Raw genomic sequence first — 18,947 nt, forward strand, 5'->3', positions numbered from 1 at the left:
TCGTCTCACCTCTGTTTGCATGGGTTCAGGTTTTGGGTTCGGCCAATGTGGGTATGTGAAAAAGCTTGCCAGTAGCTTTTTGTGGGTCGGTGGTTCTTTCTGGGGTTTTCCCGGGTTCTTCCTCCACCATTAATCCTGGCTGCCGTATTTAATAATAATAATAATAATGAGGACTTTGTATAGTGCCTAATCTTTAGAAGCTCTAAGTACTTTACAACATTACACAACACCTATAAGATAAAAAATATATATCATGATATGATTACAAAAACAAACACCATGAAATTTGAAAACGTAATAAAACATGCTGAAATATTTAAGGTAGGAAACATTAGGTCTTTAAGTTTGTTCTTGCAGTCAAAATAAGTGAGTTTTAAGAGCACTTTTGAATGGGATCACTGTGTCTTTGAGTCTAAGTTCAGTGGGCAATTCATTCCACGTTGCTGGGCCCTGGTATGCAAAAGAACGCTGTCCATATGACTTTGTTTTCATAGTGGGAATAATGAGCATATGATTTTCAGAAGAGTGTAAGTATCTTGCTGGTGTGTACACATGGGTGAGGTTGGATAGGTATGTTGGACTAGAGTCCATCAGTAAAACGTAGCACAGAGAAAAAAATGTTGTGTTTGATTCCAGATTAAATGGATAGCCAGTGTAGGGTACAGAGAAGCGGGTAGATGTGCTCTGATTGTGGTACTCTAAGTATGATCCGAGCAGCTGTGTTTTGAACTTTTTGAAGTTTCTGGAGTAGATATTGAGATGAACCAGACAGAATTGAGTTACAAACTAGTCCAGTCTTGAAAGTACTAATGAACACACAAGTGTTTTAGTGGCATCAACTGAAAGATATTTGCAAATGGAGCTGATGCATCTCAGCTCAAGATATGCAGCCTTGCATATGTTCATGACATGTTGGTGCAATGTGAGAGTACTGTCCAGAGTAACACTTAGGTTTCATACGGACTGTGTTAATTTAATGTTGGCGTTGCTGATATTTATTGTTTGAGGTAAAGGATGTGAATGAGAAAGTCTTTGTGTTGTGATCAGAATGGCCTCAGTTTCATCATCGTTCATCTGCAGCTTGTTAGATGTCATCCATGATTTCACATCAGAAATGCACCTCTCTACACCTTGGATGGTAGCATCAACTTCAGTTGGGTGGCTAGATTTGTATATTTGGGTGTCATCAGCGTACAGTTGGTGAGACGCTGGATGATGATCTATGACACTTGAGAGCGAATGAGTGTACAGAATGAAGAGAACAGGTCCAAGAGCTGAGAAGAGTAGTTTCAGTACTGTGGCAAAGGAAATATGCATATTGTACATTGCTAAAAAGACTGTTTGAATTCAGATGAGATACAAGCTGGGATAGAATGACCTTTTCTAAGATTTTTTATATGAATGGGAGATTAGAAACTGGGAGGTAGTTCTTTAAATCGTTATGGTCTAGTGTTGGTTTCTTCAGCAGAGACTTTACAATGGTAGTTTTGAAAAATGATGGAAATTCCACATATGTGAGAGAGGTATTTATAACATCAGTTAGTGAAGGCAATACTGGATCTAAGCACTCAAGCAGCAGTGATGTTGGAATTGGATCAAGTTCACATGATTTTGGTGCACTCTTCATCAGGATTGTGCGTACGAAATCCATAGAGACAGGTTCAAATGCTGCTAATGGTTGCCGCTGAAATTCCGTATCCCAACTGTATGGTGACAATGAGTCAATTGAAATTGTGGTGTCAAGCTCATCTCTAATGGTTTGTACTTTGTCATGGAAGAAATTTGCAAACATGTCCGGAAGGTCGACTGGAGAGAAGGTAGTTGGATATATCCTATCTTGTGCTGAAAAATGGTGTTAAACCCTATATCAACAACAACAAAAGCCACATGTACGGTACCATGAGGCTGCGTATTTAGGTACCTTTAGTTTATCTTTCCACATTTCAATACTTTCTCTCAAACATTTCATTTATAAAAATGGTTTTCGATTTCTATAAACTATAGTATAGAATTTCACCCAACAATAATATAGAATTTCCCCCAACAATTGTATTTTAAGCCTCTTTACTGAAATTAAAAAATAATTTTTAACTGACGACAAGCAGTCTTAGTCTCTACCTAAAAAGTACATAACACTTAATTAACAAACATTTCCCATTAAGTCAGGGAATAAAGATGTATTTGCATGATCAGGTCTCAAACAAGTGCGGGTGCTTGCATATCACACAATAGTGTAGAACGTGGTTTCTTGAATTATGACGAAGGGCCAGTCACTTTCACAAAATAGTTGCATTGATAAGGATTAACTTTTAATTAGTCATGCTGGCTTTCTTGCTTGTTTCTTCAAGACTCATCTTTAGCTATTGTGCAGTTTGACCAGAGCTGACCAGAATATGAAAGTAGGGCATGTCCTGGGGGAAAATAGGGCTTGTCACGGGCAGAAACGGCGAGTATTTTTTTGCGAATTTCATGTATATTGGACCAGGAAGATTGATATATTTAGTAAAAACAAGGCTTTAAAAATGGCACAAAAAACCTCCTGATTTTAAGTCCCAATCTATTTTTTTATTCAGTCTCTCTACTTGCCTTTTGAAATGTTCATAGGTATGCCTTATACCCCGTTTTACAAAACTACGGTAATTGTGCTAATATTATAGAATAAAAGGCAATTACACATCAATGTACCAGTCAAGTTGCCGGTCAAAATTCCCTCTTAACACAAGCCAGTTTCTGGGTTTTAATGATTAACTTTCCTGTACTGCTGTCGCAAAATGAAAGACAAATTCACCAACTATCAACATAGGAGATGCCGAAACATCAAACTTTCCATTGTGTGGAAAGTTATTATGTTTGTTCAGCTAAAACACAAAACTAAAATTGATTGATGTTGATCTTAGTTGAACTATATGGGAATTTTAGCCTTTATTATTATCACTCTTCATGAACATGTAAATAATGATGGTTATGTGCCTTGTACAGTTAAACGTGCATTACTTTATAAAAATATTACCTCAATTTGTAGGATCACTTATATCATTGAAAATGAGTAATTCATAAGCATGTGATTCAACGTAAATGAAACAGCTATTAAGGACTAGCTGAAATTTTATCTGGAAGAATGCAATTTGGTCAAAACAATGATTAAAACAAAATCTGCATCTAATATGTTTGGGAATATGTAACGATATTAAGTGATGCTATGCATGCTTTGCACTGTGTAAGTACTGTACATTATAGTTCAGCATGGTCTCCCTTGTAAACTCGACCAGCCCACGAATTATGAAGTCTGTATTTACCTTTATTTAATTTCGTGTTGGAGAAATCAGAAAATATGCAGATGCAAAATAATAACAAAATCAATCATAGTACTTTAACAGTTTAATAATTGTTGGGTCACCAATAATTATTTTCTTTACATGCCTATGTCTTAGGACATGGAAAAAGTTATTGTTTCATGTCCCAAGATTTACAGCCATTACAGTAGTCAACAAAAAGACCTAAAAAGTGTCAAGTTTAGACATTAGCCCACTGATAAGCCGACCCCACCCCTTCTTCCAGCCTTTATTTTTTCCTAAATAATTTGGCTTATACACAAGCATAAACAGTAATAAAAACATCTAAATCATTTTTGAAGGTGTGTTTCAAGACATCCTTAGTTCATAAAAAACCTATTCAGATGGACGAAACAATGGTTCATGTTTTGGAACTAGAGGTAACTTTCACTGACATGCCAATTGATGAGAGAGCAAATGGACAAATGTGATATAAATATTTCAGAAACAATATGTTCAACTGCACTTACTAAATGTTTGATTGGACACTGTGATAGTTCTTGTGAGTATTTCCTGGATAAGAGGATCAGCTGATGTGTTAGTCTGCCGTGCCATTATTCCCCCAATGAAGATCTGCTGGATTTGTACATCAGAAAATGCTATCGTAAAGCCAGCAATCATGTGGACTTTCACCATGATTGTTCCATTTCCACTCACCTCTCCCTCACTGTGGCAAAAACAAAAAGCATCACATTTCAGAAGCTGGTAAAATATATCACTCTACCAAAACTAGAACAAATCCGCAAGTCACATTGTTTTATTTGGTCAAGTTGAAATAGTAGGGTGAATTTCTGGAAATGAACTGAATCATAGATAACATAATAAAAAGATGGTAATTTTTTAAAGAGAACATAAATCATATATGAAACAACACTTCTGGTGACATACAGCAGGCTTCTAACATTTTGTTTTTCATAACCAATATCTCAAATGGATGAAACCCTGAGAAAATAAAACATTTCTAAAAATATAAATACCTTCTAAATTAATTTCTCTGCTTATTAATTCTTCTCATAAATGAATGTTCAATACAACATACGTTATATATATTTATGCATTAACTGTTGCATGTGTCATGGGCCTGTAAACCTGCAGTTTTCTAAACAACAACACTTTAAGTGTTAAGCCAAATTTATCATAATTTTCCTGTGTACACTGAATATATTGTATATAACAGATGGCTTCAAGGTAGATTAGTTCCTGTATTAACTGAGCTACCCTCTGTAAATAAAGTTATAATAATAATAATAATAATAATAATAATAATGGCTGTTTAAAGAAGAGGATCATTTGGTCATTTGACCAATCTTTGATGAGGCCTTCAAAAATCTTTACAAGATGAGGTATATTTATACTGCAGTGCTATTAAAAACTAGATACTTAATCTATTGCTACAATAAAATATGTACAAGGCTTTAAGGTTGAGTACATACCAGATTCATAAAAAGAGTAATAGCAAACACATGTAAAACATTCTAGGTGTCTACTTGATAAAGCAATGTTTTACAGAGTAGTGGTACTGAATTAAACAAAATCATATGATGATTGTTTCTGCAGATACTGATTAAGAAGTTTTTTAAAAGTTTGGCATGAGTCAGCTAAATTTATATTAGGAGGTATGGAATTCCATAGTTTGACACCAAAAAAAATCAAAACTATTTTTTATAAAACTCTTAATTTATTTCAGGTAAATATAAATTGTTGTTTGAGATAGATCTTAGTTCACATATAAGTACATTTTCAACAAATTTGAAGTTACATTTAAGATAATCAGGAGCCAATCCATGAAAGGATTTATTTACTAGTAAATCCTTTTGAAACTGAGCTAAAATGGAAGCCACTTTAGGGTTTTAAAAAGATTGATTGATTGTGTATCTAGATCAGCATGAAGAATAACTCTAGCTGGTCTTTACTGAAATTTTTATAATCTTTCTTGTTTTCATGTACCACTATTACCCCAGATAGAACAATAATATTCTAGCTGTGGCATGATATATGCTTTCTCTGTTCATGAGGGAGATATGATTTTATTCTTTTCAAGAGATAAAGCAGAGAGTTAACTTTTTTAATGACTTCAACAACTTGCATTTTCCAGCACAAGATGTTGCCTATGAACTCGTAATGCCAAGTAGTTTTTTCATTTTCAGAGTGTTTTATATCCATTCCAGTTATCTTTACTTTGAAATCATATTTCTCTGCTTTTACTCTTGCTGGACTACCTGTGCCTTTTGATTTATCTTCATATCTATTTTTGTATACTCTGTGCTCCAGAGCTTCCTTAGACGTTTACAAAATGTTGACTTTTACAAAATGTTGACTTTTACAATATGTTGACGTTTACAAAATGTTGACGTTTACAAAATGTTGACTTTTACAATATGTGAGACTTCATTACTTCTTCATCAATCTTCCATTCATGTTGTCCACCTACTCCACTGACTCCAAGTCAGAAGGATAAACAGAATTTTCCTTTGTGTTTATACATATATGTACAATGTATAATAAGATATGACCTCAGAATTATAATAAAGCCCATTGCACTCACCTGAAGTCTGTGATTGTCAGTGCTGACAGGTCGCTAGTTTTGAGGGCCAGTGCCATTTTCACCTGCATTCAAATATAAGTAGGAATACAATAAAATCTGTCTTAAACAGCCACCTCTGAGAAGCAAGAGAAGTGGCCTTTGCAGACAGGTTTATCTTAATAAGGTTCATTTCCACCATAATTTAGTTAAACAAACTATTAAAAAAAATAGGCTGATTAAAAAATGTTATAACCTCAAACTCATGATCTTTAAGACTCTGGTTCAACTGTACATGCAAACATAACCCTAGCGATGACTAATATAGCACAAGACCTCGATTTCTTAATGACCTAATTGAAGTTTAGTACCCTCTGCCAAGGACAGAAGTACCATATACATTTGCTTGTAAGTTTGAGTCCAACTAAAAAATGCATAGACCCAGATTGCCAACACATACTGTGCTGTAGATCTGGTCCTGCGCAGTTTGTAGAAATAATCAGTAGAACAAGCAACATGGATCAGGATCTTTGTTGTTTGCAGTTGGACTCATCTTATAAGTGAGTATATTTGGTATGATGCTTAGACCCCAAGACCAGCACAATCCAGGTCACACAGTGCCATGCAAGTGTAGATATCAACAAAAGACAAAACGAAAAAGGCATATAAAACAACAGGCTAAAAATGGTTCAATCCTTAAAATATAAAGTCATTTGAAAAATAGAGACAAACATCTTTGAAAAATTTCTTAACTGAAACATTATCATGAGATACATCCAGGGAAAAAAGGTTTTTGTGCCTTGCAGGAGGGTGGCATGTCATGTCTATTCTACATCCCTGAACTGTGGGGAGTAGGGGTGGAGTGAGGAAGGAAAGTAAAAGTTTTATTTTTATAAATATCATACAAATTGAAATGACAACAACAAAAATGACAAAACCAATACATGATTAGTGCAATGAAAAATATCAGAGCACATTTTGCCAAATTCAGTGGTTGCCATCTTATATGCCCCCACTGTTTACCAATGGCTATCTCCTCTACATGTCCAATTTTGTTGGTACCAAGGAGTTTGTGTATGAAAGTAACCCTTGTGGGCAGCCATCCCTTGGATGCAGCATGTGATGAGCATTTTAGGCCAAAAATGTCAACATGTGGACATATATTTATAGGTTACTGCATTTGTATGGGAAAATATGAACGAGTTTTTTGGATGGAATACTGCATGACCTTGGGAGTGCAGTATATCCTTCCAAAAAAACGAGTTCATATTTTCTCATACAAATGCAGTAACCATTTTATTATATGCTCATTTTTTTATTCTACCTAAGGCTTATTTATATAAACAAAATACACTACAAGAAACAATGTAAATAAATGTATGCCATATTCCAAACTAAATACACAAGTGCATTTCCATCATTACACAACACCAACATTATTACTGCACACATAACTCCACCCAGATAAATTTGAAATACATGGGACTGAATAAGCTAGGGAGAAGTGTGTTGACATCTGCAAAGTGTTTCTGTTTCTGACATTGAATGTTTGAAATCATAATGTGGGAAAAATATGAAGTCTTTCAATTATCAAAAAGACGCTATGGAATTTAATGCTTATTTCATTTTGAGTACAGTAAAGAGGATGTAATTGTACTTGTCATCGAAATTACAGTACAATTTCGAAATGTGTAATCAAGATTGAGACCTATGACATGGCTCATGTAATTCAGATTTTTTGAGGAAATTCAGAATGTAAAACTAAGTATATTTTTTTTTGCCATTCTTATCACCAGCTAAAGAAGTATCTGACTTGTCACTTGTATGTTATTTGTAAGGACATTTTCTTGTGTCTGTTGTATATTGTACCTAGCCTAAATCTGAAACATTGTATCAACTTGGAATGTGCCAAAGCAGCTGGTATGTGGCAGTCCATGAAACATCTGTTTTAGTTCATTTAGAAACAAATTTAAACAACCACAATGTAGAGCGCCTCTTATGCGAGTGTACATGATTTATTTACAAATCAAAATTGCTGGCATCTGCGTCCAGTGTTTGTATACAATCGAAAGTAGTTCCTTTATGCAAGTGAATGCTATATGTGTATTGGCACGCAAGTTCAGTATCGGGTAATACTGCATGATTCTGACAATGTAAAGTTAACAGGGAAAAAAATGAGCATATAATAATATCCAATGTGTGTCAGAATCAAAATTTAATGCATACAGTAAGGTATGTAATCTGATTATCGCTACCTATGTCTGTTTCCAGATGTCAGGTTTTTGTTACTGAGAGAAATGTTGGTTAATGTGCATTATAACATTATAATATGGTTAATATTATAACAGCTATTGAATTATTCTCTTTGATGATAATTACTCAGAACACATCACGGACCAGCTTTGATCCCTTTATTATTTGTAGCATCTAAAAAAATCCTGCATTTGGTTTTAAAATTATGACAATAAAGTAATAAATTAACAGCTTGTGTTGTGCATATATTAGCTGTTCTATAACAATTCTAATCCTTTACTCTATCACACATCATAACAATCAATGCTATACTAATGTAGCATTTACAGCCCCCAGTTGACTAGTTCCTGCTAGTTTCCCTAATCTGTTGATAGAACACAACAATACAGTGATTGTTTCTTTCTATTCAATTTTTCTTTTAACAAATTCTTCTAAATTTCAAAAGTGTCAGATTACAACTATAAAATGGTATGTACAGTAGATGACATTTAAAATGGTATGTACAGCAGATGACATTTAAAATGGTATGTACAGTAGATGACATTTAAAATGGTATGTACAGTAGATGACATTTAAAATGGTATGTTCAGTAGATGACATTTAAAATGGTATGTACAGTAGATGACATTTAAAATGGTATGTACAGTAGATGACATTTAAAATGGTATGTTCAGTAGATGACATTTAAAATGGTATGTACAGTAGATGACATTTAAAATGGTACAGTAGATGACATTTAAAATGGTATGTACAGTAGATGACATTTAAAATGGTATGTACAGTAGATGACATTTAAAATGGTATGTACAGTAGATGACATTTAAAATGGTATGTTCAGTAGATGACATTTAAAATGGTATGTACAGTAGATGACATTTAAAATGGTATGTACAGTAGATGACATTTAAAATGGTATGTTCAGTAGATGACATTTAAAATGGTATGTACAGTAGATGACATTTAAAATGGTATGTACAGTAGATGACATTTAAAATGGTATGTACAGTAGATGACATTTAAAATGGTATGTACAGTAGATGACATTTAAAATGGTATGTACAGTAGATGACATTTAAAATGGTATGTACAGCAGATGACATTTAAAATGGTATGTACAGTAGATGACATTTAAAATGGTATGTACAGTAGATGACATTTAAAATGGTATGTACAGTAGATGACATTTAAAATGGTATGTACAGTAGATGACATTTAAAATGGTATTTTTGGTCTACTGCTGGTAGAAACACATGTATGCATCTTTGACCACCACAATACATGTCTTGTAGCATGTAGACTGTATAAAAATTAAACAGTCTTGCTTAGAATGTAAAACTATCATCTGGGCAGTTTCTACAGCTGATTTTTATAACAGAGGCAATTAAAAGCTACGGTGATCAAAGATAAGCAACCATCTTTTACAGATTACATAACTGGATGAGACTAGCTAGGATAACGCTGTGCCAGGTTATTTAACCACTGCTATGGGACAGTCCATTAAGCTAATTTACATAAAGTACACAAAGTGGAACAGGCCAATTCATTTGAAATTAAGTCAATCATCCAGACGTGTTGAAGAACAAAAGTTGTATCATATCACAGTGCCAATTGAAATAAAATGTTGGAGCCATCATTACTAAAGATTATTGGCAAGTTCACAATCAGGGGTAATGTTTCTTTGAAGTCAGATTGCACTCTGTATATACAATGCAGAACATGATTATTTCAGAAGCAGTGTACAAGTGCGAGTCATTTTTTAAGGCAAAATGTCAAAATAAAGCTGTGATTTAAGGAAGAATGAACCATCTTCAAAAGAAACAAAGCCCAGTAAAACTAAATTTCAGAACTCCTGGACAGAGTTTGAATTTGTGATGTGCAGTAGTACGGGAAGCAGTTTATTTTTTTGCACACACTGCAAACACCACATTACATCCAACTATATAACAACACCACCCAGCATCTCTAACACTTCCTCAAACGAATGCAAATGCAGAATGATAATTTTCTATGCTGAGAAAAATGAAAGAATATCTTCTGGGAATTCTGAACAGCATTAACATCCAGTCTCTAATGAGTGCGGAAATAAACACAAATAACATTTGCATTTCCTCCAACCCCTATATTGATATAAATACAGCAACAGAGATGGAATTTAATTAAAACAATATTCAATTGTATAACAGATTTTAAGGACAGAAATTTGATATATTATTTTTTTTTAATTTACTGTAGGTATTGTTGTTTTTTTTATTGTTGTTGTGGGGTTTAATGCCATTTTTCAGCACACGATAGGCTTAGCATGGCGGCCAGTATTAATGGTGGAGGAAGAACCCGGGAAACCCCGAGAAGAACCACCAATCCATGAGAAGCTACTGGCAAGCTTTCTCACATACCCACATTAGCAGAATCTTAAGACTTGAACCCACACAGACAGAGGTGAGAGGGCAGTAATCCGTAACGGAGAGCGCTTTAGACCACTCGGCCACATGGGGCCCCCTGTAGGTATTGTAGTGTTGAGGTGAATGTATGTACATGTCTGTGGTGATGAGACTGGATAATGATAAGTCTACCATCTAATTTTGGTTTGTAAGTGTATTAAATGCTTCAATAAAAACAGATCAGCTGATACTCTTATCAAGGAAATACTAATACAGGAACTATTACAGTGTCCAATTAAACATTTTTAAAAAAATTAAATTTGTTGTTGTTGTTGTAGGGTTTAACGTCATTTTTCAGCACACGATAGGCTATACATGACGGCCAGTATTGATGGTGGAGAAAGAACCTGGGAAAACCCCAGAAAGAACCACCGACCCACGAGAAGCTACTGGCAAGCTTTCTCACATATCCACATTAGCTGAATCTGAGACTTGAACACACGCAGACAGAGGTGAGATGGCAGTGATCCGTAACAAAGAGTGCTTTAGACCACTCGGCCACTTGGGGCCCCTAATTAAATTTGAGTTTCCAGTATTCTTCTATAGGCTTATATGAAAAGGTAACATAATCTATACTGGATGATGTCATTACTTTGGCTCAAAGACACTGAACAAATTTGGACCTTGAAAAACACTTTTATTTCCCCAAAACCCCAACATTGTTTGAGAATATGGCAGGGATGGCATTCGAGAAGAATAAACCTAACCAGAAACTAAATAATCAGGACCTATAACAGTAAAGTGTGACGGCAAACTTACCTCATTTAGGATTCCGTACATGAACAACTTTATGAGATAAAAATCAACTTCTTTATAGATTGGGTCCCACATGCGTTTCATAGTATATGTTACTTCATGGTATGTAGTTACTACAAAGAAGAAAATAAAAGAATCATACAAGACACATAATCTAGAAATGGATTCCCCTGTAAATTCTTGTAATAAGGATTGAGAAAAAAAAAGATTTTTTTTCTTCATAGTAAAACATTTCAAATTTGGAATAACCTTCAATGAATGCTATTATGAATAAAAAAATATTATTTATGAATAAGCTTCAAGGTTATTCTTTCTGAATCCCAATGGTAAATCAATACCTTCCAATCAAATACCAGGAAATATTTTTACTGAATAAAAAACAAGAAATTTTCAAGAAGAAATCATTGGAATGAAAATGAATGAATTTTATATTAATGGAAAAAAACTGACTCCAACTTACCAAGACATTTTTGAGCATCAGTTCTAGTTAGACGGTAGTAGGCTTTTGATAAACTCTCCAGGGGGCACTTTAAGCCATAAACTTTCTGTGTCTGTAACTGTATGTATTTCAGGGTACCTAGCCAAGTTCTACACAAAAGTAGAAAATATAACAACAATAAATATCTCCTTGCCCTTCTACTGTCATATCCTGTTACCTTTTGGTCATTTATCATGGTTCTTTTAAATCAATTCAACGAATGAAAATCAAATAATACAAAAGCATGCTCAATATATGGGTGGGGACTTTAAACTGGATGTTGAAGCTGAACACATACCAGCTATAGCAAGGCGTTTCACAGAATTCATGCCAAATAGAAAAAAAACAAAAATAAAACTATGACTGCCAAAGTATCTGCTTAAAAGTTGCAGTCAATAAAATACATTAATTCAATAGAGTGAAAAATATGTTTAATCTACAATCCACATGGTATAGGTATTATGCATCTAGTTCTGAGATTAACTGTAACATAAAAATAGTGTTATCAGACTAAAATTATTGCAGATTAGTTTCCAATTAACTTTTAATTCAGAAGTGGAATGACTGCAAAATGCAGGTACTTACGTGCAATCTGGCATTCGATCATATGTCAAGCTAGCACACTTGTTCATTCCTTCACACACATCCAAAAGTGGATCGCTGCATGCATCAGTACCTAGATGCAGATCATGCAGTGATAATTTAATGTGTGTTAAGAGATACAGAGATACATGCAATGCACAGAGACACTAAAAATGATTGAGACAAAGAAACAGAAAAGACTTAGCAGTAATAAGGGAAACTGAAATCTCTTTAAAGACCTGTTTGAATATCTGATTTTTCAAAATATATCATTATGTGATATGCCAGCATAAATAATGGGTTATTATAAAGAAAATTCTCGTTAACCTCAATAACTTCTGGTACCTTTTTGGTATAGAGTTATTTATGTCACTAATTCATGCAAAAACATCAATTACTGATCAAAAGAATTTATAGTAAATTCTTTTAATCCAAAAGAATTATTGGAGCAAAATGTTATTTTCAAGGCAGGGGAAGGCGGATAAACTATGGGAAAAAATCAGTAAAGAAGTTCTTCAGAACTTAATGTTTTGGGATCTTTAAAGTGTTTACCATATTAATCAATCATTATAATATGATGCTCTTTGTAAAATATGGATGAAATATTAAACAGAATATATTAAATAAAAGTTGAAAAAGCAAATGACAATTATGTAAGGCAATTTTATAAATACCATACAAAATGCACAGTGCATGACAGAAGCAAGGCAATACCATATGCATACACGATTTTATAGCTAGGCCCAAGTTTCACTACTGTTTTGCAATCTTATCCCTCAAATATTGACTTTCATTACAATTTTGTGATTCTTCTTATAATATCATGATTTTTCTACAAAAAGGCAAAAAAGGATTTTATGTTTAGAAATTGTACCTCTTAGATTATTTGTATTCTTAAGAAAAGGAATTATGGCTGCACAATAATCTTTGATGCCTGTAGAATGTTTACTGAAGTATTCATTGTTGAAAAATAAGCAGTAAGACAAACATTCAAAAACCTAAACTGTAGAAAGGAAATTTTAGTTGCTTAGTGAAAATGGGGCCTGGTAGTCTTAGGGAAATCATCTCCAGGTTTTCTTTAGACACTGGCCACAGTACAAACTTAACCTAGGAGACAATATAGAATAATACAAATATACAGCTCTCATTGTACGAAATGAGGTATCAAAAATTAGCAGGCAACAGAAACTGTTAATTACCCATGCATCTTGAGATGTCTGTAATGTTGGCAGTATTAGAAAGGAACTGTGTCTGGTTGACAATAGCTTCTCTTATTTGTAGAGATGTACAATGCACACCTGAGTAAGACTGCAAGGATACTATGGTGGAATTGATCAGGACATTGTTCAACCTGTAACAGAAATTTACAAACAATGTTAGTATTGATTATTTGATGCTGAGAGTATAATACCACATATTCTTGATGGATCCAAAGTTGACAAGGCGGTATAACTGGGGTACAGAAGGGCAACTACTTACCTTGGCATACATTAGAACCAAGGATCTCACCATGATCCAAAGCTTTGAGAAGCCACATTAATTCCCATGTATTATCCAGGACCCAATTACAGGAATTAAAAAAATGTAGTGACATAATTTGCCAATCTCCTGAGGAGGAGTCTCAGCTATAAGAATATCACGGTAACAAGTTAATTTTAATTTATTATCATCAGGAAACTAAAAAATATATCTTTACTGTAGCATTTAGTTTTGAACCTTTTTTCCAACACCAATTTAATGAGAGAAAAGAATAGGCATAAAACCTATTAGAACTAAATGATCTAACCTACCTAATGTATATACTCATGTGTAAGTCAAGTCCAAATGCATCAATTTAGACCATACTCTGTCATCATATAATATGGACTGGGCCTGTGCAATCTGTCATCATATAATATAGAATGGGCCATGCAATCTGTCGTCATATAATATAGATTGGGCCTATGCAATCTGCAGCTGGATCAGACTGACATGCAAGTATCCATGGTAACCTTATGCATACACATATACCCTGTCCAACCCAAACATGATACACATACATATCATACATTTACCTTAATTCGTGTAATAAGAAACAATAGAAATATATGTTTGGAAAACTGATGCCTCACCACATTGCCTGAAATGACCCAAAAGCAAAAAACCAAACTTAGGTGTGATAGATGGATGGATGTATGGATGAATGAATAAAGGTAAAACTATAAACCACTTCTGTCCTGGTGAGGCATGATAAGATTTATAGATTTTTTTTAAAAACTTACATGCATAGATCATCCCACATGGTGCTATGAATGTAGTAAGACAAAATGTTCTCATTGACAACCAGAAACATCTTGCTGATGAATGGCTTATCGTCACACACTGGGATGAGGTCAACTGTAGTGGCTGTAAGTAAAAGTTTCATAACAATTTACAAAAAGACCATATTTAATTCCAAGACAGAGGTTCAGTCAGTCGGTGAGGCTGCAATGTTTCAGCTGAACATACAAAAAGGCAAATTTAACTCACAAACAGCAGTCCAGTTAACTGGTGAGGCAATAAGTCAAGGTTTATTAATGAATACACTGAACACTATATTTAGTTACTATTACCATAACAATTCATGCAATTTTTCATATCCTCTAAATTTCAGTACATCAATTAATAAAAACTCAAAATTAATTAAATGCATCATTTTATTTTTGTACATACAGTTCAATATTTTTCATAAAATCCTTTAAAGTACAAAAAAGTTTAAATGATTTTTCTTTACATATACAACACATGAGACTGAAAGGCATCAGACATGTTATCAGACATAACATGAGACATGTTATCAGACATAACATGAGACTTGTTATCAGACATAACATGAGACATGTTATCATTCACAAAGATAGCATGAAAACTATGAAACTTGGTCCTGTCAAATGATTAATTAATCTGCACTGAAATATAAAAATTACAACTGGCATGCAACCCCCCTCCCACACCATCCCAACCCCACACATCATAGGCAATTTTCCTGTACTGCACACTGTTTGTTGTCTGCATCCATAATAGTAATGACAGATAATTTCTAATCATTTCAAATAATAACTGGTTGGGGAACTATCCTAAAACTGTCAGGTGTCTCAATTATCCAGATGCTTATATTCAAAGAAGCATAATCAGTTGCCTACATGACTAAGGGTAACATTACGGTATGGCTGTAGTTTCAAGATGTTTTAAGAGGAAGGCAGATTATATGTATTGATTTAATTTGGCAGAGAAAAAAAGGAACACGTAACAAATGAAATACAATTCTGATTTGGAACAGAAATAGAACTGGACAAAATGAAGTGACCATGGACTTATGTTTGCTTTCTGCAATTTGTGCAGTAAGCGTTTCAGTATAAAGACGTACATGGAATTATTTTCAGAACATAGCAGGAAAAGATTTTAGCAAATGAAAAACTTACTGTGAATTATTGGCAATAGAATAAAACCTGTTACTGAAATAGCAATACCCTTGTACAATATAAAGGTGTGAAACTGAAAAAAGATTACAATTGCCATGTAACATCTCTGTCAATCTTTCCATTGCCAACTCAACACACCAGAGCAGATGCAAAGAAATACTCTGAATACAAACATCCTGACATAAGACAAAATTTATTGTTTCAATCATTTCTCTCTCTTTCACATAGATCCACATTTGACTTATAACAAGAGAGGTCTCTTTTGAGTTCATTTATGTTTTATTGTAGTTTGATTCATTAGGTTAATGTTGCTGAAAGAATAAAATCTAACATAACTTTGACCATATTAATTACCTGTTGTAGAATTGGATGAACAGACAAAGCATTTTCTGTCATATACAGGTTTCTGACAAAGCATCTGTCTGCCCAATACAGGCTTCTGAGTTATAACAGATGAGTCATGATTTATTAGTTATTTGTTAGTAAAGGAATAGTGGCTAGCATGAGTAAAATTAGACAAAAGCTGTACCAGATAATGTTAGTATGGGTAGGTAGGCAAGTATTATAGATAACACAGATCTTTCCAGATGATCTCACCCCTTTATTTTTTTTTAGTCAGACCAAAAACTAATTACTTTTCGTTTAATGTTAGTTTACATACTCTGAACAAATATGTTTTCTATTGAAAAAAAGCATGAGTAACATAAATGATGTGAACTCAGCATCATTATTTTTTTTATAATTCAGCCTTTTCTCAATATAAATTGTCACCAGTCTGAACAATTCAACATAAATTGACACTGATATTAATATTTCTGCAAATTCTCTGCACAAACTGCCACTGAACCATGTAATTTAGCAAATTCTCCGTAAAAATTGTCACTGATTTTGATGGTTAAACATATTTTCAACTTAAATTATCAGAGATCTAGATAATTAATTATATTCTCAAAGTCACATTTTCACTGATTTAGATAACTCAGTGAATTAGCATGAAAATATTTTCATAAATTTCTGACTGACAAGACTGAGAGATTTGCAAATTAAGTTCCCTCACTGAATGCAAATAAATAAAAATGTTAACAGTCAAGAATTTTTTTTATTTTCAGCAAAATGAAGAGCATAATAAGCAGGGTGTTTTTTTTTTGCATATTAAATGAGTCGATAATTTTTTTTATTAAGATGCACGTATCAAGACACATTTCTCTTCATCCCTTTACCACTCTTTCCTCTGGTTCTTATCTTTGCATGGTTAAGAGGGTGAGTAAGTAGGACACTTTTTGGGGACAGTTTTTCTTTCATGTCTTATGCTAAAAAAAAAAAACTTCATCAAATTCACTCCAAATAATTCTAATACAAAGTGAAATGAACCAGGGAATATTCAAATCTAAGTGAGAGACATTTTTGTATAACCAAAAAGGTTAAGAAAAAATGTCTTTAATGTAGCTCTTTATCCCATGAGCCCTCTTGGTCAAATGACCAAGGGCAGGAGTGATGCGGTGCACAAGATAAATGTATAATGATGTTACATTCCAAGTCTGAGGGTGATGGAAATATATGCGATGAAATAGAACTTTGTGCGAAATGTCAAGGATGTACTTCTAGACACCACAATGTTCTGACATCCAGGGACAGAACCCACTGGGAAAGAGTGGTACTGGAAAATGAGGTGTTGCATTATATTCCAAAAATTAAGGGAACTGGATATTTCCTAAATTACAAGTGCTGGAAAAAAAAAACTTTAAACAAGGTTGTCAACAGACATTGACACTCACACTTACTCTTCCAGAAAAATATCAAAATGATAGATGCATTTGCCTTGGAGGCATACAAATATGCAATCATATTTCATAGTAGCTAGTAATGAAAATTTCATATCTCAAATTTCAAGTTTTTTTTCTTCTCAGAAACTGCCTTGGAATTTTGATGAATTTGATGTCTGAGGCCATACAGAAAATACAACATGGTGGCTGGAGCAATAATTCTTTACCTGGACAAGCATGAAGAGCATTTGTTAAGTTCTGGTTTAGATTCTGCATGTTGCTGGTTATCAAGTCCCTCAAGGCTGCAGGGTTACAGTGAACTCCGAACATTTTTAACATGTGACTCACCAAACACTCAGTCGTCATCTTGAAAAGTCTGAAACCAAAACATTTATGAATGCATAACTTCTTAATAATGATCAATTCATAACTTATTTGTCTGTGTGTAACTGAGAAATGTCCAATAGTCACATTGTAAAGGAATAATGTACAACAAAATCACAACAGAAAGAATACCATTGTAAAGGAATAATATACAGCAGAAAGAGTCACATTGTAAAGGAATAATGTACAGGAGTCACATTGTAAAGGAATAATGTACAGTGGAGTCACATTGTAAAGGAATAATGTACAGAGTCACATTGGAAATGAATAATGTACAATGGAGTCACATTGTAAGGGAATAATGTACAGAGTCACATTGGAAATGAATAATGTACAATGGAGTCACATTGTAAAGGAATAATGTACAACAGAGTCACATTGTACAGGAATAATGTACAACAGAGTCACACTGTAATGGAATAATGTACAACAGAGCCATATAGTACTGGAATAATGCACAACAGAGTCACATTGTAATGGAATAATGTACAACAGAGCCATATAGTACAGGAATAATGTACAACAGAGTCACATTTTACAGGAATAATGTACAACAGAGTCACATCATACAGGATTAATGTACAACATAGTCACATTGTACAGGAATAATGTACAACAGAATCACATTGTACAGAAATAATGTACAACAGAATCACATTGTAAAGTAATACTGTACAACAGAATCACATTGTACAGGAATAGCGTACAACAGAGTCACATCGTACAGGAATGATGTACAACTTAGTCACATTGTACAGGAATAATGTACAACAGAATCACATTGTACAGAAATAATGTACAACAGAATCACATTGTACAGGAATAGTGTACAACAGTCACATCATACAGGAATAATGTACAACTTAGTCACATTGTACAGGAATAACGTACAACAGAATCACATTGTGCAGAAATAATGTACAACAGAATCACATTGTAAAGTAATACTGTACAACAGAATCACATTGAAAAGTAATACTGTACAACAGAATCACATTGT

The 18,947-nt window shown here is 33.8% G+C and overlaps 1 protein-coding gene across 1 annotated transcript in view; it reads right to left on the reverse strand.

Annotated features, from left to right (window-relative positions):
• LOC149770119 (uncharacterized) overlaps positions 1-18,947 on the reverse strand; it is a gene marked incomplete at its 3' end in the record, with an annotated part of 180,151 nt that overhangs the window by 18,910 nt on the left and 142,294 nt on the right. The window contains exons 53-60 of the mRNA XM_089949358.1: positions 17,791-17,939; positions 14,622-14,745; positions 13,560-13,711; positions 12,364-12,454; positions 11,761-11,888; positions 11,304-11,413; positions 5,878-5,939; positions 3,803-3,999 (exon numbers count right to left, since the gene is read on the reverse strand). Coding sequence (XP_089805484.1) covers positions 3,803-3,999; positions 5,878-5,939; positions 11,304-11,413; positions 11,761-11,888; positions 12,364-12,454; positions 13,560-13,711; positions 14,622-14,745; positions 17,791-17,939 — 1,013 coding nt within the window. The remainder of the gene's footprint in view (positions 1-3,802; positions 4,000-5,877; positions 5,940-11,303; positions 11,414-11,760; positions 11,889-12,363; positions 12,455-13,559; positions 13,712-14,621; positions 14,746-17,790; positions 17,940-18,947) is intronic.

This window comes from Sinohyriopsis cumingii, unplaced genomic scaffold (genome assembly GCF_028554795.1).
Source record: "Sinohyriopsis cumingii isolate HCF-2022 unplaced genomic scaffold, ASM2855479v2 utg002682l, whole genome shotgun sequence".
Lineage (NCBI taxonomy): Eukaryota > Metazoa > Mollusca > Bivalvia > Unionida > Unionidae > Sinohyriopsis > Sinohyriopsis cumingii.